This window comes from Ixodes scapularis, unplaced genomic scaffold, assembly GCF_016920785.2.
Source record: "Ixodes scapularis isolate PalLabHiFi unplaced genomic scaffold, ASM1692078v2 PGA_scaffold3__209_contigs__length_174095766, whole genome shotgun sequence".
Classification (NCBI taxonomy): domain Eukaryota; kingdom Metazoa; phylum Arthropoda; class Arachnida; order Ixodida; family Ixodidae; genus Ixodes; species Ixodes scapularis.
The window spans coordinates 24,602,648-24,630,357 of NW_024609868.1; the positions used below are offsets into that span (position 1 = coordinate 24,602,648).

Here is a 27,710-nt window from a genome sequence, read left to right on the forward strand (position 1 = left end):
AAGATAAGAGGCCACTAACTGTACGTACGTCTGATGGTCGTTTTCCAACTGGCCGATTGCCATCATGCAGAGACATTGTTCTGCGTGAGCGAGTTCGGCCAGCAACAAAAATGCGTTGGCGAGATGCAATTGTCTAGCGAGACACTAGACACCGATAGGGTTTCCTGCTGGGGAAGACTTAAGCAAAAGGCTGTTTCGCCCCACACGCTAAAAGAGCAAGGCGTGCATGTTGCGTAAACAAACTAAATTTGTATTTAAGACTAAAAACCATATATTTTAGTTTTTGACTAGGGTACACAACTTTATGGACATTTTATAATGAGGTAAGGTGAACATGCGAGACTATCACGCAAAAAGATACTTTGATCAGCATCAGATTTCCGAGGTGGTTTCTAATTCCGGATACGAAATGGTGACTTCTGACTCGCACAAGTTAAAGTTAAACGTAAACCTTGTGGAAAAAAAAGAGCCCCGATAAATGATAGAATACAGACACCAAAAAGACATATATATATATATATCATTATTTCATTTTATTACGCACTCACAGAAATACTATGAAGCTTAATAACTACGACCCGAGTCGGAAACGGTTGTTCCACAATCTCTGAGGAACGAACGACACATTTACGCTCATGGTTTTCTAACACGTCATCGCCAGCTTCACCCTACCTAAAGCTTATTTCCAAAGTTAAAGTAGCTGGTGTAATTTGTCATCCGCGTTAAATACAAAGAAACCACACAAAACCCCCGTTTAATTTGCGCAAAAAAGCGCGCTATTTTTTTTTTTTTACTTTGTTTTGTTTACGCCATTTGAAACAGTCGTATTTCCGAGGGCGTAAAGGGAAAAGACAGCCAAATCCTGGGCAATTATCGAACGGACGACGAGGGCTGGTTGGTACGCGTGCCCCAAGAGACGGCGTGACGGCAAGTTCGCGCCGTGTCCCGTTCCCGAGTCCCGTTCGCGAGTCACGCACTCCGCGCGTGCACCCGCGGAGGTGGCTTCACCGCATTTACACTCTCATTGCGGGGAAGCCAATGAGAAATCCGCGGACTCTGGCTGCTCCCGCGGGAAGCGTCTGGCTGCCGCGGAAAGATAGGTGGCCTCCGCGAGGATCGGCTGCGAGCCGCAAGTCGGGGTCGAACGTGCGGCAATTTTTAGGGAAACCCGAGTAGCAGTGGCGCCGCTTTCGAGAGCGGTCTGTATCTGGGAACGACAGCTCGGCTCTCAACCAACCCTCTCTAATTTGCAAATTGAACAATGCGCCGCGGATCGGGTTCCCCTGGGAGTCGTTTCCCATTCGAGAGGCGGTGGTGTAAACTCCGTGTTGCTGTCGGCTTCGTTCGTGGGCGGCCTACATGATGCTAGGATTTGAGCGAAGAGCGTACATGCTTAAAACGCGCAGACTCTAAAAGCTCAACCGGGTTTCGGTTCGGGCTTTATCGTGTGTGTTTTCTGGTACCAATAGATCCGAAAGCAAGATATTGTACGCAGTAAAATAGATATGTCGGCGCTGAACCAGATTTCCAGATAGGCATGGAGGAAATCAGAAGAGTTGTGTTCAAGCCCCAGTGCAGGCACATTCGTTTCATGCCGGATTTCCTTAATTCAACATTTCGTCCATCCGTTTCTTCTTTTAAATTCTGAAGCCCGGATCAAGTTATGTTTAAAATTCTATGTTTGTCTTCCTTTTACTTATAATGGACGTTTGATTATTTGGTTTAGCCGTATGTGTTATTATAATTACGAAAAAAAGACACATTTGCTGGTACTAACATATCCAGGTATCGCTCTGCTAGCTGAACCCAGTAACACTTCATAAAGGGGTATTAACAGGGAGGATATTTTCGGGTAAGGGTATGCGTGACGTCAACGGTCGGCGGAACCAGCGGAATCCCCTCCCCCGGCCCCACCATTCACACGGACGTCGGATGGTCGAGACGAATGCCAGGATTAGCAGACGAATGTAGCGGCCGCAAGCTCCCGATAACAAGTCAGGGTGCACTCTGACAAGAGCAGAAAAATGGAAGCGTAGCTGAAACGGCGGTACGCGATTATGGCAACAGCGTTCTTGCAGGTGCAGAGGACGACAAACTGCTTTCTGCTAGAAAAAAATGCTGGGTGAAAAGGTGAATGCAACACAAAGATAGTGGAATCCAATACAAGTCGTATGAGAATCTGCTTGAAGACGACATTAACGATTATCTAAAACTCCTCTGTGATAATGTAAAAAAAAAAAAAAAACGTACAACTAGACAACGACCTGCTCAAGCAACAAAAGGTTAAGCGATCCCGATGCCTTCTCCGGTATTCCGCAGATTGCGATCCATAAAGTTGCCAGACACGCGAACAAAATTCCGAAAATTGCGATAAGATCTCCGCCAGTGCGAGCACTGTTCGTGCGGCCCAAGCAAAAGCTCCCCTATTTCCCAAAAACGTCTACGTCAGCGCGCCTTCGCGCAAAGGCGTGACGTTGTTACCACGGGATGCGCCTCTCGTGGAGCAAAAGAAGGGATTTTTCCCCTGTGTGCATATTCCGTAATGGTCAGTCACTAAGTGTCACTTTCACATTATGTCAGTGTCATAATCGATGTTACGTGAGCTATATTGAATGCCGAAAGATAACCTACCCACATCTGAGCCTCTCCAGGCTTTCTGATTACAGACTAAATCCTGCGCCAGCAGGTGCAGTGGGATCTACGCGAACTAAAAGTAAAGCAACAATCTGAGCACTGGGCTGACTTCGGTGAGCGGGTGCTCATCCGAATCGGTCCTTTGAAGGATCGATCGTTATGTAGGCATTATAATCTGTTAATTTTTAAAGGTATTATATCAATCCTTTTCACTGAAATCACATTTCTCAAACGAACTTCAGTGTTCGTTCGTTGTTTTCGGCAGCACGAAAAAACATTAAACGCACGTGAGCTTTTGTTTTATTTCTGCAACTTGTAACATAACTGCTGGCTCACACACCACCGTAGAGGTTTCGACGATCAAGCTCATTGTGCCGCCAGCCACGCTCTCACCGCCTGTACCACACCACCTCGACACGACGGGAACTCTAACGGAGGCTAAAAGCACGAACGGATAGTTTTGAATAGTGAGCCAGCTGCTCGAGTGTCAATAAAGTAAAATATAATAATATGTAAAGAAAAGAAAGAAAACCATTGCGAGTGGAAGAGGGAAAGCTTGTTTTGGGATAATGAACTGATCTTTAGTGAACACGATGATTAGGGGGACCATGAAGCGGTGGAGTGCTAAATCTTTAATAAAAACATATTGTTTACGGTAGGCAAAAGAAATCAAGGATACCAGGAAATTGAACTAGAAACTTGACGTTCGATGCGAAATAACAAACCAAAATCATGGCGCACTATTTCTTACCGTCTTTCCTTCGTAAAGTTTTCAAACTTTTGCCTGGGTATATCCTTAGTTCTCAAACACGTCAGCCGAATCCCCCTCACAAATACAGTACGAGCTTAGGGAGCGGGCACAAAATAATTAAGATTAAATCTGATGCATCCGAACTAGAACAATAAGCTCAGGAACAATCACGTAAGTCAAAACTAAGTTATGCTCAAATACAAAAAAAAAGTATCTAAACGTATTGATAACATAGTATCGAAACAACTGAAAAGAGAATGGACGTATGAGGATCTAATAGGAATCTTTAAACGAAAATTAGAGAAGCATCAAGTTAAACAAAGAGGAAAGCAAAAACAAAGACACAAACCAAAACGCTGGTGGGATAAGGACGTCAAAGCAGCCATATTGCGGCGCCAAGAGGCATCTAGAACGCATAGGTGGGCAAAGAAAAGGGGAGCCTTGCCAGCTGAAGTAGCATCAAAATGAAAAACTTCCAAGAGCCGAAAAGGGAGATATCAGCTTCAATACAGGCCAAAATTGGGAGTGCAGCGGATGATAGAAATAAATAAAAAAAAAGATAGGAATGCTGCCAAATGGTTTTGGGAGCACATTAAAGGGCGAGGGAGAAAGACAGAGGGTTTCCAACACTTACTGACCAGGCAGAAGGGCAGAAGAGTAAGGGGGGGGGGGGGGGGTTTGAGAGGCACGGAAATATACAAGGCAGACAATCGAAGAAGCTTTCCTCCAGCTTGAGCAGAGGGGAACTGTGGTTAGCACTAACAGCAGCAGTGTAGAGGAGGAGCAGAGTTGGTGTAACAATGTAGGACAACCACAAGAGAATAGGACAAGGAAGAAAGTAGAACTCCAGCAAGTACAGTGACAGGCCCAGACGACATGCTCATGGAACTCATAAGACATTTGATTAATAAAGAAATTCTGGGAGCAAGTACCCAAGGATTGGAAACTAAGTAAAATGAGACTTATATATAAAGGCAGAGGAGACAAAGACAACATTAAAATCATATTGCCCAATAACGGTAGCTTCAGTTTAGACAAATTAGCTATGCAGATGGCGAAGCGGAGAAAGGAGGAATGGGCCGAAGATATGCAAATATTGTGCGAGCTCCAAAATGGGATTCCGAAGAGACAGAAGACTGGAAGATAAGTTATTCTTCACCATACAATGTATAGAAATAGCAATTAAGAACCAAACACTTTTATGGTTAGCTTATTTGGACATCAAGAGAGCGGACAATAATCTTAGCAAGGAAAAACTCTGGGGCAGCTGAAGGAGTAGCTGAAGGGGTATAATTTAGATGCAAATTTGGTTAGGTTTTTTTAGCAGGAGTACACAAACATTAATGTGGTTTTAACATGGGAACCAGAAACTACACAACCCGTAGCAATAAAAAGAGGGCTCAGGTGGGGCTGCCCGCTGTCGCCACTACTCTTCATGGTATATCTCAGTGAAATGATAAAGTAATTAGAGCAGAGCAACTTAGGTTTTGATGTGAGTTATATGGAAGGAGAGAGAAATGTTATACAGGTAATACCAGGACTGATGTATACGGACGACATAGTACGCATGGTAGATAACCAGGACACATTAAAGGAACTAGCTCAGATATGTGAAGAGGAAGGGGACACCTTGGGCATAAGTTTTAGTAGTAGCAAGTCTGGAGTAATGGTGTTTAACGACGAAAAGAGGGAGCCCATTAGGACAGAAGGTAATGTAATAGGCCATGTAAAAAAATACTAAAATATCTGGGAGTCTGGTTTAGTGAGGGAAGGAAATATTCTAGAGGAACACGAGGAAAATATAATTAAAAAAATGGAAAACAAATGAATCTATTATGAAGCTCAAAGCACTATGCAACTCTAATAGATATGAAGTGGTCAGAGGTATACGGAAAGGAGTGATGATACCAGGACTGTCTCTGGACAATGGGGTACTGTGCATAAAATCAGAGGTACAATCAAGATAACAAATTCGACAAAGAAGCGTAGGCAGATTGGTGCTGGGAGCACATGAAACGACAGTAAATCGGGAGACCAGGGAGACATGGGCTGGCCGTCTTTAGAGAGCAGGCAGGCAATTAGCAAGTTGAAATTTGAACAAAGGTTGACCCAAATTGGATGATACGCGGTAGGTACGGAAGGTATTCAAGTATTATACATAAAAAAAGTGTAAACACAAAATGGACAAAACGAACCTGAAAGCTTACATTAAAATACCTACACACTAGTGATAGCGCTGAGCAGACTACTTCAGTGGAAAAGGAAGTGAAAGACGCAGAAAGAAAATGTGTGAGGAAAGAATGCAGGAAAAATGAACACTAACAATGTACAGGTCACAAAAATAGGAGATAAGAGAGGAAAATCTGTTTGACAATTGACTGGGAAGTTCTTTACTGCTTGAGGCGAGAACCGGAGTTTTGAGAACGAGGACGTATCGGGCTAAATTTCAGGAGACACACATTATGTTCCGCCTGCCATAATGAGAGCGAGAGAGTAGAGAACTTGGCTTTGAAGGGCACAGGGCTTCGCCCTGCCCTCCCTGAAAGGGTAACGGATTTGGCCGGGGCCGTGGGTTTTGCTGGAGACGATGGAAGGACGAAAGGGAAAAGGATTACAGTCACAAAGAGGCGACTAGAAGACTGATGAAAATTATCTGTGGAATTTAATTGATGCAAAACTAACTAGCGCAGTTGGGGACAAGCAGGACAGAGAAAAATTGGGACTCCCTTTCGCGTGGCTCCTGCCCAAAGTCTCAACCCTGTCCCTCAGTGCGTCCGGTGATGGGTTAACGCCGACAAGGTTTGACCAGAAAAAAATTGGCGACTCCCTCGCCGGGGGGAAGGCGCGGAGGGTGATATTTTTAGTTTTCTTGCACGATTTCCCCAATGTCAAAATGGTGATATCCCACACTGGCCTGTTGATGGTTGTGGGGAGAAAAGTGTCTTAGAAGGGCGGGAAGAATCATATATTTGTCTTTTTAGACTTTGTGGGGGACAATGAGCAGCACTGCACGTAGAGGGACGGCGCCGTGAGGAAAGAAGGAGAAGGGCCGAGGCTCGTGGTGTGTGCGCGAGGACAGGGAGTTTTAAAGGGTAACTGCAAAGAAAAAAAAGTTTTTTTTTAAACAGCCTAATTGGGACAAGCATGTCACAAAACAAATGTTCCGCGAAAAAAAATATTTTTTTTATTAATATTTACGCCACAGGACGTAATTTAGTAGAGTCAGAACCTTTCCACATTTGAAACTCCCGCTCTTTCGACCCCCGCGGAAGAGGAGTACGCCCCGCCCCTCACACTCCTTGCGTTGCGGAGTTGAACGACGCAGCCTCTCGACTTCCGGCAAGATCTGGCAACTACGCCAAGCCGCGGTATTATTTTGGTTTGACGCGGTTTGCGAGCACATGTAGCGAAGACGTGACCGGAGAAGTGCCCCTGTGATGTTCCCGGAAGACGGAAAGTATCGTTCGTAATCGTCGTGCGCGCTTTGAAAGCGAAGGGAGTCACAGAATCCACGAGTGCGCAACCACAAGCCAAGGTTCATGACAGCGCTGCGTTGGTTTCGGCGATCTAGTTCTGTTTGGTGCAACACGGCGATGCGACAGAGCTGAAACGTTCGTGGTGTGTGTAATGCGGTGCTAACACGGAGCGCAAATTGGTTGTTGTGGGGTTGACGTTCAACCAGTTAAGTCCCGTCGTCGTCAGCTGATCCAGTCGAACTGGTCCGGGAGGACGCAGCGAGCGTTTTTAAAAGTAAATCTGCCTCGTTCTGTTTCAAAATGTGGAAGTTTCCCGACGCATACCGTGAGTAAAAAGCTGCGGGCGTTTTCAACAAAATTGCGTCGTTTTAATTGAACAATGGACTCCGAATTGTTGTCCTAAATCTGCCGTTTTTATGCTTCGTGTTGGACTGCGTTTGCACAGCGACGTGTTGCATCGTGCGGTGTGAATAAATTTGGGCACGATTTCGTACCTGCCTACAGATGCATGAACTGAGACCATTTTTACGTAGTGGACATAGTGCTTTTTTATTTTCTGTTTAGTCGCGGACGTTAGGTGCACACGGGGCGAATCTCGACGCCCTCCAGAGCGATATGACGAGAACGTAACTAGGCACGTTGGTCGCTACGCGAACGCCCGATTGCCTCCAGCCAAATAGCATTCCTTTCGGGGCGACATGGCTGCTGGAAGGCTCACTGTCGGGATCACGCATCTGACATCTCCAAAAAAGTCAGCATTCGCACGCGCAAACAAGCACAACAAGCGAACAAAAAAAACACGCTAAGCATGCAAAGAGGAAAACGAAAGAACCGCGCTACGAAAGCCAAAACCCCGCGTCCCATCCTATCACTTACACCTGCAACAGCTGCTAAACACACACTACTTCACATCAAGAAGTCTCACTCAAGCACCTGGGTCAGCACGAAACACTGATCACTTCGGCGAAACGATTAGTCGAGGTAGGCGAGACAGGCGGGAGCAGAGACTTCGGCGGCCATGAAAGAATGGCGAAGCTTTTGTTTGTATGAATCCAAACGGAAGTGCCCGTCTTGTAAACCTTTTGTAAAGAATAATAACTCTCATCACATGGGTTATTCTTTAAACGTAAAAATATGCCGCTCAAAAGGAAATTGCAACATATGACAAAGGTTTAACAACCAAGATCTAAGGTGTCAATCAAACTCTTAGCCAATGAGAACCTTTTGGGATTGACGTCACATAATCACAACTTCGTGGCGCGCGATTTAAAACGGACGAAATAGCCGCAAACTAAAATGAGTCTCACGCAATAAATATTGCTGTAAAAAAATTTTTTTCTAGCGGACAAATTGTTTTTTGACATGCTTGTCCCAATTAGGCTATTTAAAAAAAAACTTTTTTTTCTTTGCAGTTACCCTTTAAGGGCCGTGACGAACGGAAGAGACGGTGCTCAGCGAGCCCAGGGAAGACCCGGACCAAAAGGCAGTCTTGGCCCTCCGCAGCACCCAACTCACACAATAGACCGATCTCAGCAGCTAGTTTGAGTACGCCACCTTTGCCGACATGCATCGTGGGAGCTGTAGTCTTTCTGCACGCGCGACAACCCTGCTGGAGGTCTGCGCGAGCAGAGCACGAGGCGGCATGAGCTCTCTCGTAAACTGGCGTCTGTCTCCTATGAACCACAGTTATGGCGGCGTCACGCATGCGTGGAACGCTTGGTGAGATCGGTCTTTTGAGTACCGACAAAGTATTTCTTGATGATAGCACTCCCCGTGTGACTTCCTCGGAGCGAGTGGAACTCGGCCTGATCGGGCGGTATTGATAGGCGACCCACAACTTAAGCAAGGTGGGGCAAGCTACCACCCGTTACAAAGGGTATAACTATTAACATCCATCCATCCATCCAAGCATCCAAAGTATTTCCTATCATTACCGACCTGGCCCCTGTATAAAAGTGAAGCAACCCAGAAATACAAACATTTTTGCGACCCTTGTGCATCTCTCGAAAGATTTGCTTTTTTTCTAGATTTTGTGACTAGTTTTCAGCTATGAATGTGTCATTGCTCACCGGCACGCCGCGAGGTAAAAAGGATTTTTGGTGTAAGTATTGCAAACTTTTTAATATTATATTATTTAATAACGTATAATTTATTCCGTGAGGGGTTAATTTATTTTTTGGTGTCTTATGCCTTGTAAGTTTGTCAAAAAAGCATCAAAGTGTATCCTGCAACACTTTTTTATCGCTACAGTCTCTTTATGATGGGAAATAAACGGATGAATAAATTACACGTGGTCTCCTTTAAATACTTTAAACGTGTAATTCTAACTCATATTGCCAACATAAGTGCACATAAATATGCAAGTTGTTGTCATTCTCAAAACTGGTTGCTAGTTCCGGGCTCTTTTACAGATTACGACCATCGCTCCTAATTACCACATGCCTTTGCGTTTTTGGATTTTTCATTGGTTAGTTAAAGTGCACCAGAAACAGTGAAATTTTCTAATTTCCAATGTAAGTCACGTAATTACGCAAATAGATAACGTAAGTTTACAATCGTATTAAGACAAAATACAGTTTAATAGTAGCACTGACTTTATTACTCCGATACTGTGGAACAATTTGGCGTGAATTTCAGAGGTGTACATGAAAACATGGGGCGACCGGTTCGCCGCGCGATCGGTTTAAAAACAGAAAGAGAAGTGGAGGCGCCGCGCGATTGAGAAGGCGCTCTTTTTTCCGGAAACGCACGGCTTCCTACGGAAGCGACGAAGAACAATGGAAAGCGGAACCCCGCTTTCTCGGCGTGCCCGAGGCTCGGGCCAGCGATCCATCGAGGGGAGGCGCTGCGGATGCGGCCGGTACGAACCCTCTCGCAACTTCGGCGTCCCAGCAGCAGAGCGGGGCGCGCACTTTGACGCGGTGGTAGCACGGCGGCGCTCCAACTTCGCAACGCGCACGTGCAGCTAATCGCGTCCACGTGGCACGTGTCGCTGGTTCGCATACCTGAGGCGTCCTTTCCATCCCCGCGCTGTTGTTTGACAATTGTATTCGTTTTGTTTCGTGTTTGTGCGTGGTGGTGGGTGTCCCAGCGTGGTGAATCGGATGAGTGGTGGCGTGTTGCGGGCGGAGAGAGTGGTGAGCCTTGCTGCGCCTGTGTCGGATGGTTGACTGCGGCGTCGGAGTGGTGGCAATATGCAGGATGAGGCATGCGTTCTCTTGGAAGGAGAGGTGAAACACCGGAACCTCAAGAAGGTTAGTCTCCCAGTCATTGGGGTACCTTTGAAGGGATTCTCCCTGAATTATTTGTCCGTTCCCTTTGCCATATCTGGACTGGTATGGGAATAATGGGTTAAGTCGTTACTCTTTTCACTCGATGTCTTCAATTATTTATTTTTTTAAAGTTAGGAAATAGAAAAAAAAAAGTCTCGCAATTCGATTCGAATAAGCTTTCATTTTCGTCTAAGGTACCTTCAGCTTGAAAGTTTATTTGTATATAAAAAACAAAAACGGTGTGGTAATTCCAGGAAAAATAAAAATTGGGTTGCGTGTATGTTTATCCAGCCTAGAACTTGGTCTGCCTTAACGGGCGACGAGTCTCCCAGCTTAGATGAGAAATTTAGCCAGTGCAGTAATTCCATAATAAAACGTGGACACGGTACTTCACATCGAACGTCTCATAAAGAACCGTGAAATGATTATACTATATTATATGTCAGCAGAGTACTGAAAAAGTCCTTGACAGTAACTTCGCTTGGGCTGCATCTGACTCAGGCATTGGATGCGTGCTTTTTTTAAAGCCAATTTGAAGCGAATAGACTTGTCAAACTTCTCTCGCAGAAAATATTACAAAAAAGAATAATGACGAAAAATTATACGCCACAGTATTCTCTCATGATGTTTACTATAGCGCTAGAGGCGATCAGCGTCCAAACTTTTTTTTAGGTATTAATTGGTGTATTGGTAGCAGCCTGTGGTGTGCTTTTAACGGTGCGATGACGCGTTTGATTCTGCAGTTCTACCACCTTGTTGAAAGTCACCGGGCACTCCTAAGCACTTCACTTGACATTGTCATGCGCAACTAATCCTTGTTTTGTTACTGTAATGAATCGGCATGGCGGGTTCAGCCGCATCTGACTAAGCAACCGTTAACAAGAGCGCCAAAAAAAAAAATATATATATATATATATACACCGTATTTACTCGGGTAAGAGACGCACTACTTATGAACAAAGCCCTTGAGTCTACTTTCCCGTAAAGCACATATACTGCCGATCATTGCGTTGCGTTTAAATAACATAGGGAATAACTAGATCGAGACCACGATTCTCCATACAAATGCAATCTTCACAGGTGGTATCTTCGCGCGAAAACGTTATCTCTGTCCTGTAAACCGATGGAATCATGCTGTCGATCGCGGTGATTGACAAGCCGCGTGCACCACGGAAAAGCGAACCCTCAGGTTTTCGTCATAAGCAGTGCGGCTATTACTCGAGTAAATAAGGTATATATGTTTGTATATTGATGTCACGGGAAATATTAATAACTCCGTAAACGTGATCAAGCGCAACTCCTCTCTTTTTAAGTTCCTACCAATGCTGGGGCGCTTACTATTGCAGCTTTATATATGTTGATAGGTTTAGGCTTGCTCTGAGCGAAAGATATAAAAGTTAATCTTGGTTTTGTTTGACAGTGGCGGGCACGCTGGGCGGTGCTAACCAAGCTCTCTCCGGTTGCAGGTGAGTTATGTCACACCCGTCTGTCTTGATGCCAGCCTTTCGTAACATCACTAATTAAACGCTACAGTGAAATAACAGACTCGGTGGACATTCGAAGCGTTGCAAAGTCCCTGTTTGCCTAACCCAATTAAACGTCAGTTTTCGAAGCATAAAAAAAACTATCTTCTTACGGTTGTTTATGAAAATAAACATCGGCAGTATTGTGATCACTGAAGAATGGCTAAGAGTTTGAATGGCAATTCTTGCAATGGTAAATCTGCTAGGCTTGCTGTAAAACCCTTCTGAAAGATAAGAAGGATCAAAGGACCTGAAGAGATGTTCCGTTCGTGAAATGTCAACGACAGTCTCTATTTATAATTGCTTTATCGTTTGGTTGACTCGAGTCGAATAAACGGTCGTCTCGAGTATCCTATGAAATCTATTGGCAAACATCGCAACGCCGGCGCACTAATGTGGTTCAATTAAGCAGCGACTGCGCAGCTTCAAAGACATGCGGTTCTCCAACGTAGAAACAAAAGAGGGTCCATAAACGCAATGTGGGGGCGACACAAAAATTTATCTCTCGAGCAGTCAAACACACAACCAGGAAAACTTGACATCGAGAGAGACGGACGGCCCGATCAAAGCGCACGATTGGTACATCCACGCCCGTGTAATCAAATTGCCCCGGCGTACGGTCGTCAAAAGGCAAGAAAAAGAAGGAGCGGCGGCTCACTCAGCATTTCTTTAGAGCTCTACCGACGAGACCGAGACTATGGGCAGGTAATTGGTCGGCGGCTGCAAAGGCTCGCGGCCCAACTTGGGATGCCAAACCGAGCTCGTAGGACCAAATGTCCCGGGGACACGACACCCCGACCCGCAAGCATCGATCGCTATACTCGGTTTCACCTGGCGATGGAGTGCAGCGAACGATTACGAGCCGTCCACCGCCAATCCACCGCTGCCAAGGTACCACGTGACTGTCCGCCCCGCGCGTCGCTGTGCCCCTTTTAAAGAGCACGTGACCCTAGCGCGTCATGGGATTGGTTTAGATGGGTTGTAGCGTCTTGTGCGGCTTTCTCATTAGGCGAATCGGAGCATGGGCCCGTGCCGGGCTCGTCATCGAGCGCGCGTATACGAACCACGCGCGCCGCACACCTGGGCGGGCGCGTCTCTCGCTGAGTCACGACCCGGGTGCAGACCCGGCGGCGCCGGCCGGCGCACTCCGACGCCGGCGGCGGCGGGTGGCTCACCTGGGCGCGAGCCCACGCTGACCGCGAAGAAAACCCCGAGGGCTCGAGCTCTGAATTATGAAAGCGTGCCGTGAGCGCGTTGCTGCTGCTGCTGCTGTCATGGGCGTGCCCCCGGGGGACTCACCCCCCCCCCCCCCCCTCCCCCTCAACTAAGAGGGCCATCAATGCGCATGCACGACTGAGCGCGGATGCCCTGTCGACGTGGTGTTTTCATGGGGCGTGCACCTCCGGGTCGGTCCCCCAGGGGGGTACGGGTGGGGGAGGTGGGGGGGGGGGGAGGGGGGGGGGGGGCTCGATGACTTACTTTGTGAGAGAGTGAACACGCTGCACGCGCTGCAAGCGTGGCTCGTTTTCGGTGTACAGATGTTGTTTGTTATGCGCGCTGCGGCGCATTAGGGTCTTTTAATATCATTAGAGGTGGTGGCTTGGGTCATTCTGCAGCTGCGATTAGCAGTCTGTTTGCGTACGAGCGTATATTGGCGACTCCAGCGAAATTGACGGAACCTAGAGGCTAGGAAGGACAGAAAGGTGTGGCTGCAAGTTCGCCGGCCAGCCTTCTCGAGCGAATCAGGTATTCACAACGGCTGGCGGTTCAAAGACAAAGCCGTGAAAGTAGGTTCGAAAACACGTGGTGAAAATCGCCATAATCAATAAGGCTTCGAACTTTTTAGTTGGGAGTATATTTTAATGGTAGATAGTAGTGCAATGAATCTAAATCCATACAACGTCTCTGCCCCCGTCGCGGGGTTGAGGGGCATATGGACGAAACGCGCGAAAATTGCGCTGCTTCGTTCGAGCTTGCTCGAGCAAGTAGAGGCGTGAGGCAAGTTTCTACGTTGTTGCTTGCTCGACACAAATGATTAACTACTCTCGATTACGTTTGAAAGGAAAGGAAGTTTTTGGTGTTTACATGCCAAACGAACAGAAAGTATCTGTCACGTCTCAATAGAGTAATTACACATAGAAGCGGAGGTTTGAATGATGGCAGCCGAAAGTTCAACTAAACAACGCGTTAAAAAAAAGCTTTTTTAAAGTTGTAGGCATTTTGGCTTATGATTCTAACTTGCCAACATATGTAGGTCGGTGAGATATTTTGAACAGCTAACGCTAGCGAGATTCAATTCAGCGAGAAATATACGTCTTATTTTGCGTGAATACCCAAAGGAAACCGATTCGTCTAGCAATTTTTGTTTTCCTTCTTCGACATTCTTTTTTGTTGCCTACTGTACCGCCAAAAAGCGTTTCAGCGTTTAACGAACACAACTGTTAACTACGTTCATAGTCGGATAAGGCAGTTTTGGGGTTATTACTGCTGTTGAGTTTAAGAACTGTCTCGGGGTGAATTAAGCTTTACTCCAAGATATTTTTCCTAACGCAGTTTCATCTATGGTTGGTCGACGAAGCACAACTATTCATACGTTCGCAGGGATACATCATGGAAGACATATACTGCGAGACTGTCTATTCTTAAAATACGACTGCTCTTCAGTTTGATTCGAATACTTAACCGTAACGTAGCTCACATTTTCGGTCAGTTTCGCCTTTAAGCCAACGTTTTGAATCCTACAGTCGTATTTTGCTAACGCGTCTGTACGCCAGTCTTATTACTATTAAAAAGAAACGTAAATTGATAGAATAACGCAGACGCCACTAATTACGTATGATCAATTATAATTAATTTTAAAGCAGGTGAGTGAGTTTCGCTTGGACGAATTACCCTGGCCGACTGTACTTTTTCAGGGGGAATGAATTGATGGACCAATGAAGTGCGTGTGTGTGTTTGTGCCTGTTTTTTGTATGTGTGTTTTTATGCATATATTGCCTTTATTTTAAAATAATATCAAATACACTGGTTAATATTAAATACACCAATGGTTAGTCGCTCATGTCTTGCAGGGATGCCCATAGTGCGAATCTGAGAATAAAATACAAGACGAGAATTCGACTTCTAGGATTGCCTAGTACGAGCAATATGTTCGCTAGTATATTCTAAGGGTTCCTGCAACACGGTCTAGATATCTCGCCGCTGACTTATTGTTGTTAAAAGCACAAAGAACAAACTGCGTTGTTGTTTTCTTTTTTACCCAAAAATAAACAAGCGCCACTTTTTGCTTCAACTTTTATCGTCGGTTCTTCCGAGTGCGTGTTCACTGCTATGTACGGTGTGTTACATTTCCTTTTGATAACAGTAAGACGAACTTGTGTCCTCTCGAACAGCTGTTTTCGTTTGGAAATCGCGACGCTACACTTCCTAATTATTTCCGCTGAAAAAAAAAGAAGAAAACAACAACTTCCAAAACAACTAGAAATACAAACATAACGAAAGTGTGAGCAATCAGGGCAGTCTCGGATCTCACGGGACGTTTTCCGCTCAGTCACAGACTGCGGGTGAGTGAGTCCGCTCTGAATAAGCTTGAGCGTGGACCGAGTAAGTGTTTCGCTTACGCGCGTTCGGATGAATCTGTCTTTATTTGTTCGTCATTGTTTCTTTATATAAAAAAAAAAAGTTCCGAAAATTGGCGCTGCAACGCGAACGGATCTAAGCCAGGGTCCCGCGAGGAATGAAGCTAGGCGTGGAATGACTCCTAGTACTTTGCTCTCAGTAACGCATCCATACGAACATGTGTGTATTTATATACGTAAAAGAAATCACGGGCGCGGGATTTTAAGCTTCCCGAGACCATTATACTCCGTTTACCCCTCAGCTGATATCGGGCTGAAAGCTCGTTGGACCCGTCATACATCTGTCATCCGCCGCGTGACCACGCTGCCTCCCACACCCACGCGCAGGGTGCGGGGTCAGCTGATGAAAGCGAGGCGGGTGATTGGTCCGGCCACTGCGTACTTTCCAACGCACTGTCAGCCTAGGGAAGAACGGAGTGATGAGTAGTACAGTATCCCCGGGCTTGGCTGCGCTCCAGGACCGGGCATTCATTTCACGCTTTCGGCATTTCGCCACCTCTTCCGTATTTTTTTTTTCTCTCTTTATCATCATTGTCTCTTTGTTCTAATCCCCCGTTGTTCGAGCCGGCAGCCAGCTGGGACCCAGAGCGCTTCTTCATTCTACGACACCATATTTTATTTTGTTCGTTGTTCCATCCTCGGCGATTCGGGTCCCTCGCACGGTCTGTCGGTCCGCGCGCAGTGACTAATCTTCCGTTCTTGTTTCCGCTTGCTCCGGCGAGGAAAGCGGCCGTTCCTGCAGCGCGTTCCCCGCGGCTTTGTTTCCAGACGCCGGCTGTCGCATTGTTGTTGTGGTGCCCGCGCCGTCGCCACCACCGCGGGACTGCCGACGCCGCCGCCGAGGAGCAGCGCGGTGCTCTGTTATTCCCGTGAGGCGAGGCGCATCATTCTGTTCGGCGCTTCTTCTCGGCGGTGGGTTCTCCGAATCGGGTGCCGCTTGAGTTAATTGCGGCCGCCTGAACGGCCCCGCTTTGTCTTTCCTCTCTGCGCTTGATTCCGGCTTAATTAGCGCGCGCTCGGGCTTCGCTCCTAACCGAGCGCCCCACGGTGCTGCTTGCCGGCCCGGGTTTTCTCCTGTGGACCTTTCCGTGTGGCGGATTGCTTCCATTGCCGCTCTGGGAGTGCCTCGCACCGCTGGGCTGACTGTCCTATCTGCGGCGGCGTTCTCTGCGATGCGGAGAGAATACGTTACTTTTGTTTATCGTGGCGCTACTTCCGACTGTTTTTTTTCCTTGAGTGAGAGGGATGCATGAAATATGTGCTGGTGGGGAGAACCGCTTCCTTTACATGGTTTTGTAGATAAGGTACAAATATCGGGAAAACGCTTCCGCGTGCGTGTAGTTTTGTAGTGCTTTGTTTTGAGTGATGCTATTCGCTCGACGTCGTGTGACTCGACCAGAAGTTGACAGGCAGAAGCCAAATCCGCGGACCGCGGATTTGGCTTCTTCCTGTCCAATCTCCGCAAAAGATACAAATTTTACCCTTTTAGCCTGCTTTATAAGGGCCGAGCGAAGCTGAAGCGCGTTGCCTCAAAACACGCTTTCACTTCACGAACGCACGTCCACGGTATGCAAGACTGAAACGTCCGGACCCAAGTGGTGAGCATGCTCAAGGCCCCCAAAAAAACACAAACAAATTTGTAAAAAAAACACACAAAAAAAACTTCTTTTTAACAAAAAAAACCAAAAAAACGGACGGATGCGGATTATATAAATGATGGGATGAACGTGACACACAAAGACGGACAAGACAATTTCCCGACTGTAAGCAGATGTTTTATGACAACTTCGACGGACCGTTGCATGACATATGACGGAGTTGTGTCGCTTCACAGTTTCTGAAGTGTTCTGTTTAGACACCCTTTCATTTTGTTTTGTTTGGACACCCTAAAGGAGTCAGAAGTGTTTCGGTGAAAAAAACGAGGGCTAATCGAAGTCTGATTCGGCTATGCTGAGAGAATCACCATGTTGCTCAAGCCTGCGTTTTTTGTTGATTATTTTCTGCTAGTTATTAGCCGCTTTCTTTTGTACTTAAAAATCTTTATGTGAATAAGCACCAGCTATCTCCTGCCAGTGGTGCAAGGCGAAGCAGGAAGGCGAAAATCCCGTACGCGGATTTGTCTGCTGGCCAGCCTCCCAGAAAACAAAACAAACCATAGAAATAAAACTAGATCGCAGTTAAAACAGAATGCTTCGTTTGAACCCGCAATGAACCGCAGCCAAAGCCGTCCAGAAACCGCCAACTGTACCTCCCATTTGTTGAAGACGAAGTCCGGTCTTTGGGGCACGGCAGGTTTGTTCCACTATCAGTACGCTTGCAGGCGTAGCGTTGCCTTTGCACTCTTAAGCCCCACCTTAAACCTTTCCGGACCAGTAGAGAGGCGAGCGCTAACAACCACGACAGTATTTGTCGCTTAAGAAAACAAAACAAAAAACGTTGCTGTAAGTTTGGTAATTCCGAAAAGGTTTGTCGGTGTCAGCGAACGTGCTGAATGTTGCAGCAAGCTTCACGGATATGTTGACACCGAATGCCACAGCCACGTAGACCGAATGAAAGTGCTACTTGCTGAGGCCTGCGCCACATTACGCTATTGTAGTGTCGTACGAATAGCAACTTCCGGTTGAGTCGCGCGACCTCGTGGGAATAGTGGTACTCCTTCATCGACTGCACTGCAGTGACGCTTAGGAACCTCGAAATGCTGGGCGTGAGGTTCCATCCGCCTTTGGCTCTGTGAGGCTGAATGAGCATCGTTCCGGCGTGTGTGTTCATGTAAAGACTTCTGCGTGATGAACGCGAGAAGTCTTGCTACCCAGGGAGTTGCTGGTCAACAACGTGAACCTGCAAAAGCAGATTGATCTCTCGCTTTTTAGACATCCAACGTCTAAATGTTTATTAGAACCATGGTACTCATATCTAGTTTCAATACAATACCGTCAACTTCCAATAGCGTCCCGTCAGATTGTCGAGTCGGATACAATTCAGGAATGTGCCAAATACTTCACGACGTACCAGCCACAGCATGCAATACCGAAAAAGGTAGTAAATATGACGAGTGATGTGACGTCAGTATGACGTGCACTTACGTGCCGAACTATTGACGCATAGCGGATGAACAGGAACTGATGATAACAAGGATGTGAAAGACAAGTTTGGTATTTTCTTAGCTTTTATCTGCCTATAGACGCGTTTTGGCAGCTGTGCATGGGCGCTGCCAACCGCTCAGAGTTTGTTTCCTTTTATTCCGTCTAATTCGCTTCATGATTACCACAGCGGGACAGCTAATTGCAATACTAGATTCTGCCATGGTCCTTCTCCCCAACAAAGGCTCGTAAACGTCAGTTTCAGTGGCTTGGCATCTCAGTGAGACAAGAGAAGGACAGCAATTGTAGGTGTTGTCTGGCGCGTGTTTAAAGCGTCTATAGTTGATTTTGCCCGTTGGTCACAAACCCGCATTGTCTCCGCAAGTCCTTGAAATACCAGTTATATTTACCCATTAAGGCCTCCCCTGGCCCAGTTCATTTGCTCGCTCAGAAATCATCCTCCCCGCGACACGAACTCGGCGCAGAGTTGTTTACATTAGAATGGTTCGGAGCGATCCCATTGCCTTCAGCGAGAAGGAGCGAGTATGTCGAGGGGTCAGCGTCCCGGGGATGTAAATTACGGCGAAACAACTTCCGCGACAGCACAACGCCGGGGTCACTCTCGTCGCGCTGCCTCTCATATCTCCCTCCGATAAAACATGGCCTCAGTACACTCGCGCGCGTGAAATCCGCCCGAATATAATCTCGGCCGTTGCCCAAGATTCAGCGTGACAGCGAATCATCCTTCGCGCCAGCAGCGTTCCGTCCGGATTAATGGAGCTGTCTCCCGCGGACGCTGCAGTCTCGGCCGCCGAAGAAGAAACGCGAGGAGGGAAAAGGGGGGGTCGGTGCATAACTTCTCGTTACCAGCCGCTTATTAATTACGACGCTGGCGCGGGAAAGATGCGGCCGCTCGAGGCTGGAACCCGGGCGCGCGCGCGCGCGCGATGACTCAGGGATAATGACGGCTCTTTTCTCCGACGGAAGCGGGAGGGACCCTGGAAAGCGGCGCGCTGCTCCCGACTCCGCATCGTTGCGGTCCTCAGTTGGACTCCGAGCGCGCGGTCCTCTTCACCGCCGCCCGTCGGGGCGGCGTAGCCTGCAGCCCGAGGGAAGGAGCCCCGATAATCACAGTAATAACGCCGCCAGAGACCCTCGCGATGCCTGCTGCAGTCTCCCCCTTTTGTGCTTCGGTCACCCCCGAGATGACAGTGCGGTACAAGCCACGTCCTCGTTGGACCAGTTGGACCTCGTGGCTTTCACCACGTGATCATGCTCCCACCCACACCCACATGCAGAGAGTCGGGGTCAGGTGTCAAAAGGGATACGTTTGATTGGTCCGGGAAGCGCGTGTCTCCCACGGCACTTTTCAGCTTCGGAGTGAACGGAGTACTGTCTCCCCTTCTGGATCTGACGGCTGGCTACGCTTCTGGGGGAACGAACTTCCAGCCTGGGCTTTCTCAGCGCGGCGAGGGAGGGCGGCCTTCCTTTGTTGTGCATCCCCGCTATGGGCTTCTCCCGATCCAACTCCGGGCTGCCGTTATGGGGCCGGGCAAGAGCTGGCTGCGGAAATGACACGTCCCTCCGCGCCGTCCTCCGCCTCCTGCTTGCTTGTCTGCGCGGGCGATGTCAAGGGATGATTGCTCGCGAGCGCTGATTCATGGCTTCCGCAGGATGGCTTTCTAGATGTCTGTCGGTTGACAGCAGCACATGTTCGCAGGGGTGGTTCTCGTAATTGCTCTAATGCGCACGCGCGATCGTTTAGGTGCAGGCGCCTGGGAAACAATGATTCTTATCTTCTTCCTGCAACATTTTTTTTTACCGTAAATAATTCGGTGTTGCTAGTTGTCTTTTAGGGGGTACTAAAAAGGATCAATCTTCTTTTAGAACCAATAATCCAGTACTGAAGACTGGAAGATTGTAGATCTTATATTCGACGGCAGAATAATATAGCTAATACCCTATATTACAATTAACGCATCTTTACTGTGATGCATCCGAAAAAGGACGCTACACCCTCTGCGAGCAGAACGAGCACATCTGCGTGCACAAATGTGTGTGTGTATACGGGTGGAGAGCCTATAGATTGAAGACGGGGTCCCTCTCAAACCATAGGCTGCGTTTGCACTAGTTCAGTGCCAGACACCTCTTGTGGAGAGTCAAATGTGCGTGCGCTGGGTTTTTGCGCAGCTTAAGAGGAAAACGGGGGGAGAGGCAGAGTCTTTTGGAGACGATCAACTCCTTTGGCACATCCTGGCAACCCGTATTGCAAGCGCGGCCCAGAAACCATGTGACCACCCGATCGAGCTGTTGGAAATTCTGTAATATAGGCTCTTTATGTACCTGCGTGCTCGTGTTTTTACATTCGTCCCCTTTAGGCTCTATCACCATAACTACCACTGCTTTTATAGTTTTCGTCCTCTTTTTCCTTTTCTCTCTACAGCCTCTCTTTCTCTATTTCTCTTTGATTTTCATACTGGGAAAAAACAGTTCTCTAACCCCTGCAAGAGGAACATCTCCCTCATCTCTACGAACAACATCTCCCTCATTTCCTCCCTCTGTGGAAACTGAATACGAGCCGGAGCAGCTCATGTGATGTACTTGGGTTTAGATCTGGACATCTAATCTGTTGCATTGAGGAAGGACTGGTTCGGGCAAGCTTAGAGAGTACGGTGGCCAAGTACGCTGGCTTGGTGCGATCAGTGGTGGCAACATAACGGCAGCCGTTGATTTCAAGTGTGTAGGTCTTGGCAGTAGGAGCAGAACAAAGACAACCAGTACAAACAAAAGTGAGACCCGCCTTCGAACTCGCCTTTCCGATCCTGCCGCTCCCATGGCTGTTGTTTGCGAGGTTTAAGACGGCAAAGCTGTGGATGCCATTCTGGTCGCTCTTATGGCTGACGCCCTCTCATCCACTGTTTTTCACGGCGACGGCACGGAACATTGTGCTTCCATCATGCAGTGGTCCAAAAGCCCCCGGGTATAGATGGCGCAAGTAGAGGCACACTTTCAGCTGCGGCACATCACCACGCTGTGGACGAAACATTTCCACACTGTGGCCTCCTCGCCAGCCTACGTCACCGAGGATACCGGCACCGGATTTCGGGTCAAAACCTTCGACCATTTGAAGGCGGCCACCCTTGAAAGTCCGAATCAGAGCGAAGCGAGTTACAGCAACTCATTACCACGGAGGAGCTTGGTGACATTTCATACACGCTTCGATGTCTCATTTCCGTTGAAAGTTTATTTATTTGTTTATTTTATGCACGCGCTGAAGACACTCGCTTCAACAAAAAATCTTTGCACCCTGACGCAGACAGACATAAACTTGAAACAGTACGTGCGAAAAAAAAGTGCCCAATTGCAAAATGAATGAATGTGTTTGTTGCGCCGAAAAAAAATAAATGTACCATGATCTTTGACACTGCAGGCCTCGTTGACCTACTTTAAAGACACATTTCGATCAAGAAGATAAATTGAACGTATCCGCTTTATCGCCGTGAATCTTCTGTACTGCAGCAATATTTTAGTTGCCCTCTAAAGTTTCCTTTTAACTTTTTTTTTATTTATGATATTTTTTTACATTTGCATGTTGGGCAGTGAGTTGCCCCGTTGTGGACGCCCGGACCTCTCCCGCTAAAGGTGTGTCATTGAGCAACAAAACAAACAAACAGCGAGCTAAACAAACAAACAGACAAGTAGGCTATGGTTAGGCTCATCTTGGGCTTTTCTGCCAGATTAAAAAGATAACCCCTAGATAATGCCCCTTACCTGCTCCGTAGGTCACTGTTTTTAATGATATTCAACCAGAAGATGGGCTTAACGGTATCATTAAGCACACCGTTCACATTTAAAGTCAAACCCCGTATCTCCAACGCAAGGTAGGAGCGCAGGGCGGCAGTGATTTGGATGACGGCAGAGGCACGAGCAGCGACTGGTGCCTCGCAGCCTGTTCCTCCTGTTAGAAAAGATGGAAGAGCGCAACGCCCCGCCCTTTCCAGGTCGACGGGGCCCCTCGGGGGAGCTCGGTTCTGGTCCCCAGCACCGAGTCCACGAGGACAAAGTCCCGCTGCTGTTGGCGTCCGTGCTCGTGAGGGGTTCCTCCAATCGGATTTATGCAAATGCGCCACAACAGGGGCTGTGGTTGTGTGGCCGACTGGCATTACACTAGGCCAACGGAACGCCGTGGCTGCCGACGCGGTGACCGCTTATTTTTTCTGATTGCTACGGATGGGGTGAATAACTGCGCGGCGAGGTTTGTCGAGCGGTGGAGGTCCCCGGCTCTTTTTGTGTCTGAAATGAACACTGGAAGATGTTAGTGCACGGTTGCTTGGCGCTAGATGCGGTAGGTTTCATTTGAGGAGAGTTTGTCGAAACCTGTGTTGAGAGAGTGATGGATGCTTGTGTTAGAACTTAGAACTTGCTTTCGCTGAGCAACAACAAAAAGAAAGAAGGAATCTCTGACGTTATTTTGTTGCGTACGAGTGCTATCTTCAAACAAATACTGCCACAAACAGATGGGGTTCTAGCAAACTGAATTTCAAAGCGTGCTTGTTGACGACATGTTCTATCGTGTACAAAAATGACTCGTTTATTGTCTTTTACTGCTACCCTGGGTAAGTCTTACATCTTTTAATGTCAAGGACCACTCTTACAGAATATTAAAAGACACGAAGATTTTTACGTATGTTTACTCATAAACCTCATCATAGTTTTAGAGGCATTGTAGCCATTAATAAACGTTGTTTTCGCCAATAAATAATCGCGTAAAACAATAAAAAAGAGACAGACGTCATCTTTCATCCAAAGTCCGCCTTTTGCTCGCATTATTCACATTGTCCGCCTTTTTTTCTCGCATTATTCACCATCTCCAGAAAACTTGTCCCTTCGACTCCGAGCGAGCACAGAGGAGTGCAAAAAATGAGAAGGAAACAATGACATAACCACGGGTTATTCTTTGGTCGACGTCACCTCAGAAGCAGAGAATGGCCGCAATCTGCGTGTAATGGCGGCCCCGCATGTGTTTTGCCTCGTGTTTCTCGACGTTCCCAAGGCTTCTGCCTGCGCGGGCCCCGCGTAGCGATAAGGCCCATTGTGGGGCCGTGGACAGCGGCCGGCGCCGAGCAGCAGCGCGTCCTTTGTCTCCCAGCGCTCGGGGTCTCCGGCGATGGATGTGGTCCTCGGGACAGCGGAACGCCGTGCGGTCGACCGGAAGCGACGCGATAGCGGCGACGACGACGGCGGCGGCGCTTCGGCGACGCTCGCTCGTTGGCCGCCCCCCTCTCGTCTTCGCGGACGGGCAGCATTACGCGGCCCGGCTGAGGGACGCGGGACTTTTCGGCCGCTTGTGTAGGCACGAGTTTGGCCAATACCACTAAAAAGTTAAAGTTCTGCGCCACCCCGCTTTATTGTTATCACTATGCGGAGCGCAAGCTTGTCTGCTTCTTGCATAGGGGTTGCGATGACGTCAAAACGTTGAGGCCTTACTGGCTGATTGAAAAAATAGCGGGTAGACCTCAAGGCATCTAGAATTGAGGTCTACCCACTATCCTTCCAATCAAAGCCAATCAGGACTTGGCGTCATTCTGACGTCACCGCAACCCCTGCGCAAGAAGCAGACGATTTGCTCTCGGATTAGTAAATTCGGGCAGCGCCACCCACAGCTCGCGTCAGCGTCGCCGCCGACGCGTCTTGCAAGCGTCTCACAACAAGCGCGATGCTCGCAGGCGGCAACGCCAAGACGCACCGTCTGCCACTTTTCGGCTACTCTCGTCGAGCTTTGGCGTGTTTGCTGCTTGGGCCGGGTCGAAGATTCACTACTGATGGCGTCATGTCCAGGACTTGTCTTCCAGGTGATATTGGTTGGCCGCGGTGTCACATTCCGTCTTTCAGAAATTTTGTCAACCTTCGTTTGGAGTATATTCAGTTCCAGTATTCACCGATGTCTGTTTTCAAACAAGCTCGCTACCGCCCGCCGTCACCGAACCCCTGCGCTGTAGGGTGTGCTGGAGGGGCAGGTGTGCTCGTTGCCTGGTTCGGCATTTTATAGGCTGGAAGTGACGGTGTGGGGTGTTTGCTTCTCCGCGTGTTTGCTGAAGCACCACCTGTGCATGCTTCGCATGGCGGCGCTGATGCTGTCAGTCAAGTCACACGTGGTACGAGGCAGCCAATTATGAAATCTGCTTTCTAGGATCAGAAATAAAAGAAGAAGTATAGAGGTTGAAGTTGTTTTGCATCAGCCTTTTCCAAGATGAATTCCAGACCTGTTTAGTTTTCAGCACTCGCGTGTACTGTCGAATCTTTTATAGACATGTCGACTTTGTCGCATGAACATAAGGACCATCTCAATTCTTTTGCATTAGGCGAGTCGCATTGGAGCAGGCTCCGGCTTATCGTGAATTGACTGATGATCGCTCGCCCCCCTATGACAGCACTTTTCCGCCTAGCCCACTTCAATTTCAGCACATTGTGATAATCCACGGCTTCAGGACAAGGGGTGGGGGGCACTGGGATTGAATTTGATGCAAACGTCATGCATTTGCTAAACCAGTCATTTACCTGGGCCGCGCCTCTATTTGATTTGACATGTACATGCGTCGTATATACATGCCTGCGGCTGTGTTTAATCACAGCAGCGTGAAGCAGGTTAACAGTGAAAGAGTCCACTCAATGAATTATCCCTCCACAGCGTCGAACCGGGTCTAGACCAACTCGCTGAAAGCCAACTCGTCGAAGGGCAGTTCGGCGAAGAGGCCATGTAGTCGCCACTAGAAGAATATAAGACCGATTTGTGTTGGCCGCAATTTGCATCACCACAGTGCGCTTTGCTCGATGTCTTTGCTGAACCATTGGTGTATGGGACGAACAATTAGCTGTTTTCGGATTAATTGCTATTCTCCGATGATGATTCTCGAGCGACGTAGGCACCTCGTGAATAAACAAATAAAAAAGTTGACTGAAGTCGGTGCACGGATAAAAAGGTTTTCAAAGAAACGCAGCACGGTGCAGTGTGAGCGACCCAGGCAAATGACGCACTATACTCCGTTTCACACTAAGCCTGACAGTAGTCAACACTACAACACGAAGGAGCCGATTACTTAGAGCCAAAGTTCCATAGTCACGAAAACCAAGCAGTCCAAACGCCAAATATAGGCTTGCAACGAACCAACTTCAGTGATCAAATTGAAATTTCTTAGCTTTAATCGCTGCAGCTTTCAGTGGGTTGCATGCACGAAAGTGTGATACTCACGTAGAAAACAGCAATAAATCAAATTTCCCTTAATTTTTTGTTTTGTTTTAGTCTTTTAAAGTTTTAACGTATTTATTCGTTAAACATCGTGATGAAAAAGGCGCTTTAATTAATAAAGAAACCTATCGCAATCTAAACACGGCGCGGCACTTATTTATGACAAACTTTAAACGAATCGGCAGGCAAAGAACGCCCGAGGGCCATCGACTGCCTCGCCTCCAAAGCCCCTTAACCGGGGAGGGGATTCCTTCAAAAGAAGCGTCTCTTCGAACGAAGTGGCCCCCTTCCTCCCGAGCTGAATCTTCGCCACTGGTCTTGATGGCGCTTTTGCGCCAACCAAGCCCGTTTATCGGGCCACGACGCTCCTTTTGTCGGATAAGGGTCCTTTCTCTTCCACTCTGCGCCACTCTTTTCTGTCTCGTGTGTACACACGCGTGTGTGTATGTGCGCGTCCCTAAACGAGTTCTGCTCGGAAGCAGCAGCAGCGACGCGAAGAGCTCGCAACACGACGCGTCTGGTGCTGCTGCTGCTGCTGTTGATGACAGCGCCTCGGGCGGGGAGCCTTCTTGAAGTTGGGCCCACTCCAAAGCTGCTGCTGCTGCTCGATACTCCGTTTCACCTTTTGATGGACCGGAGAGGCAGCCGCGAGCCGTTGAACCCAATCCCGATCCGAGCTAATGCCACGTGATCTTGGGCAGGGGGCAGCGACGCTTGGTACGCCTAGTCACGTGATAAATTCTCAGCGTTAGATTGGCTGCGATGTCTCGTGTACCGTCCGAGGCGGTCCATCGAGAGCTGAATCGGAGTGTAGTTGCCGATCGTCACAACGCCCCAAGCTACGGTAATGGTCGGCCCTCCTCGGAGTCCGCCACTGGGGGTGTGCCGAGCCCGAAGGCTCGGCCAGCGGAAACGTGGCTCTGGGAGTTGTTGTGGAAGCCGTCGTCGGACGATATCGCGGGCACGCCGTAATTGGGACACGACCGAGAGCTGCGCCTTGTTAGCCTCTTGGCTGCGTCCTGCTTGTTAGATCGAAGGGTTGACGGATCGGGGCTCCGCGGTACACGCCGAGTTCGGGGACGGTCGGAGTGAACTTAGTAGATGCGGGCAGCCGGCTGAAGGTAGAACCACGGTCCGGAGCTCGGGTTTGTATACATGAAGCCGAAAAGACGATTAGAGACCCGACTCGCATTTAAGCGTTGGAATAGCGTAGACATGGTCGTATCGTTGATTGGACGCGAGCTTTAATATCTTCTAAATTTTTCAGATAATTTTAGGGCTTTCCTAACGCGAAACGGTCAGTTAAGGGCCATTCACTCAGGGGAGACATCCCTCCTTTCGCTCTTCGGAATGCGCATCACGTGATAAAAACGTCACGCTTTTGCGCGGACCCGCTCTGACGTAGACATCCCAGGGGGACTGGGGAGCTTTTGTTCGGGCTGCACGAGCGCTACACGCCTTGGCGTGAAGTCTGTTTGCAATTGGCGGTATTTTATTCGCGTTTCTGGCAACTTTACAGGTTTTGCTCAGCGAGATGCCGGCGGTGGCATCGGGATAGCCTAACTTGTTGCGGCTCGCGCTGTCGCGCATGTCGTTCGGGCTCGCACCCGAAGGAGTCATTGATATTCAACAATTCCATCCTCAAGCCCTCCTCGTACTATTGTTTCTTGATTCCACGTCCTTTGTGTTGCACCCGCCCATTCAAGAAGCACCTCTCGTTCAGCAGGAAAGGTTGGTCCTTTCCTGCATCTAGCAGTGTGATGCCATAATCGCGTATCGCCGTTTCATGCAGTAACGTTGGTTTCATGTACGCCTTCATTTTTCTACACTCGTCAGCGCGCGCCGAGACCTGTTGTCGAGAGTGCGACCGCTAAATGCGTTTAATAACACTGACGTCCCTTTCGGCTCCCCGAGAGTTCTTAGGCTAGGTGGCGGAAGCTACCGCCCGTTACAAAGGGTATAGCCATTAACATCCATCCATCCATCCATCCATCCCCGCAAATCATGGCTATGTTCCAAATCTTACCCGAGGAACCTGTCTCTTACGACAGCGGGTAATACCACGTGACATCGGGAGTAAATGATTCGCG

The 27,710-nt window shown here is 48.2% G+C and overlaps 1 protein-coding gene across 1 annotated transcript in view; it reads left to right on the forward strand.

The window, feature by feature from the left end:
• Positions 1–9,766: 9,766 nt before the first annotated feature.
• Positions 9,767–27,710, forward strand: part of LOC8036032 — a 409,910-nt gene continuing 391,966 nt past the window's right edge. Inside the window, exons 1-2 of the mRNA XM_042292354.1 lie at positions 9,767–10,115; positions 11,554–11,599. Of these exons, the coding sequence (XP_042148288.1) occupies positions 10,056–10,115; positions 11,554–11,599 (106 nt within the window). The 5' untranslated portion in view covers positions 9,767–10,055. The remainder of the gene's footprint in view (positions 10,116–11,553; positions 11,600–27,710) is intronic.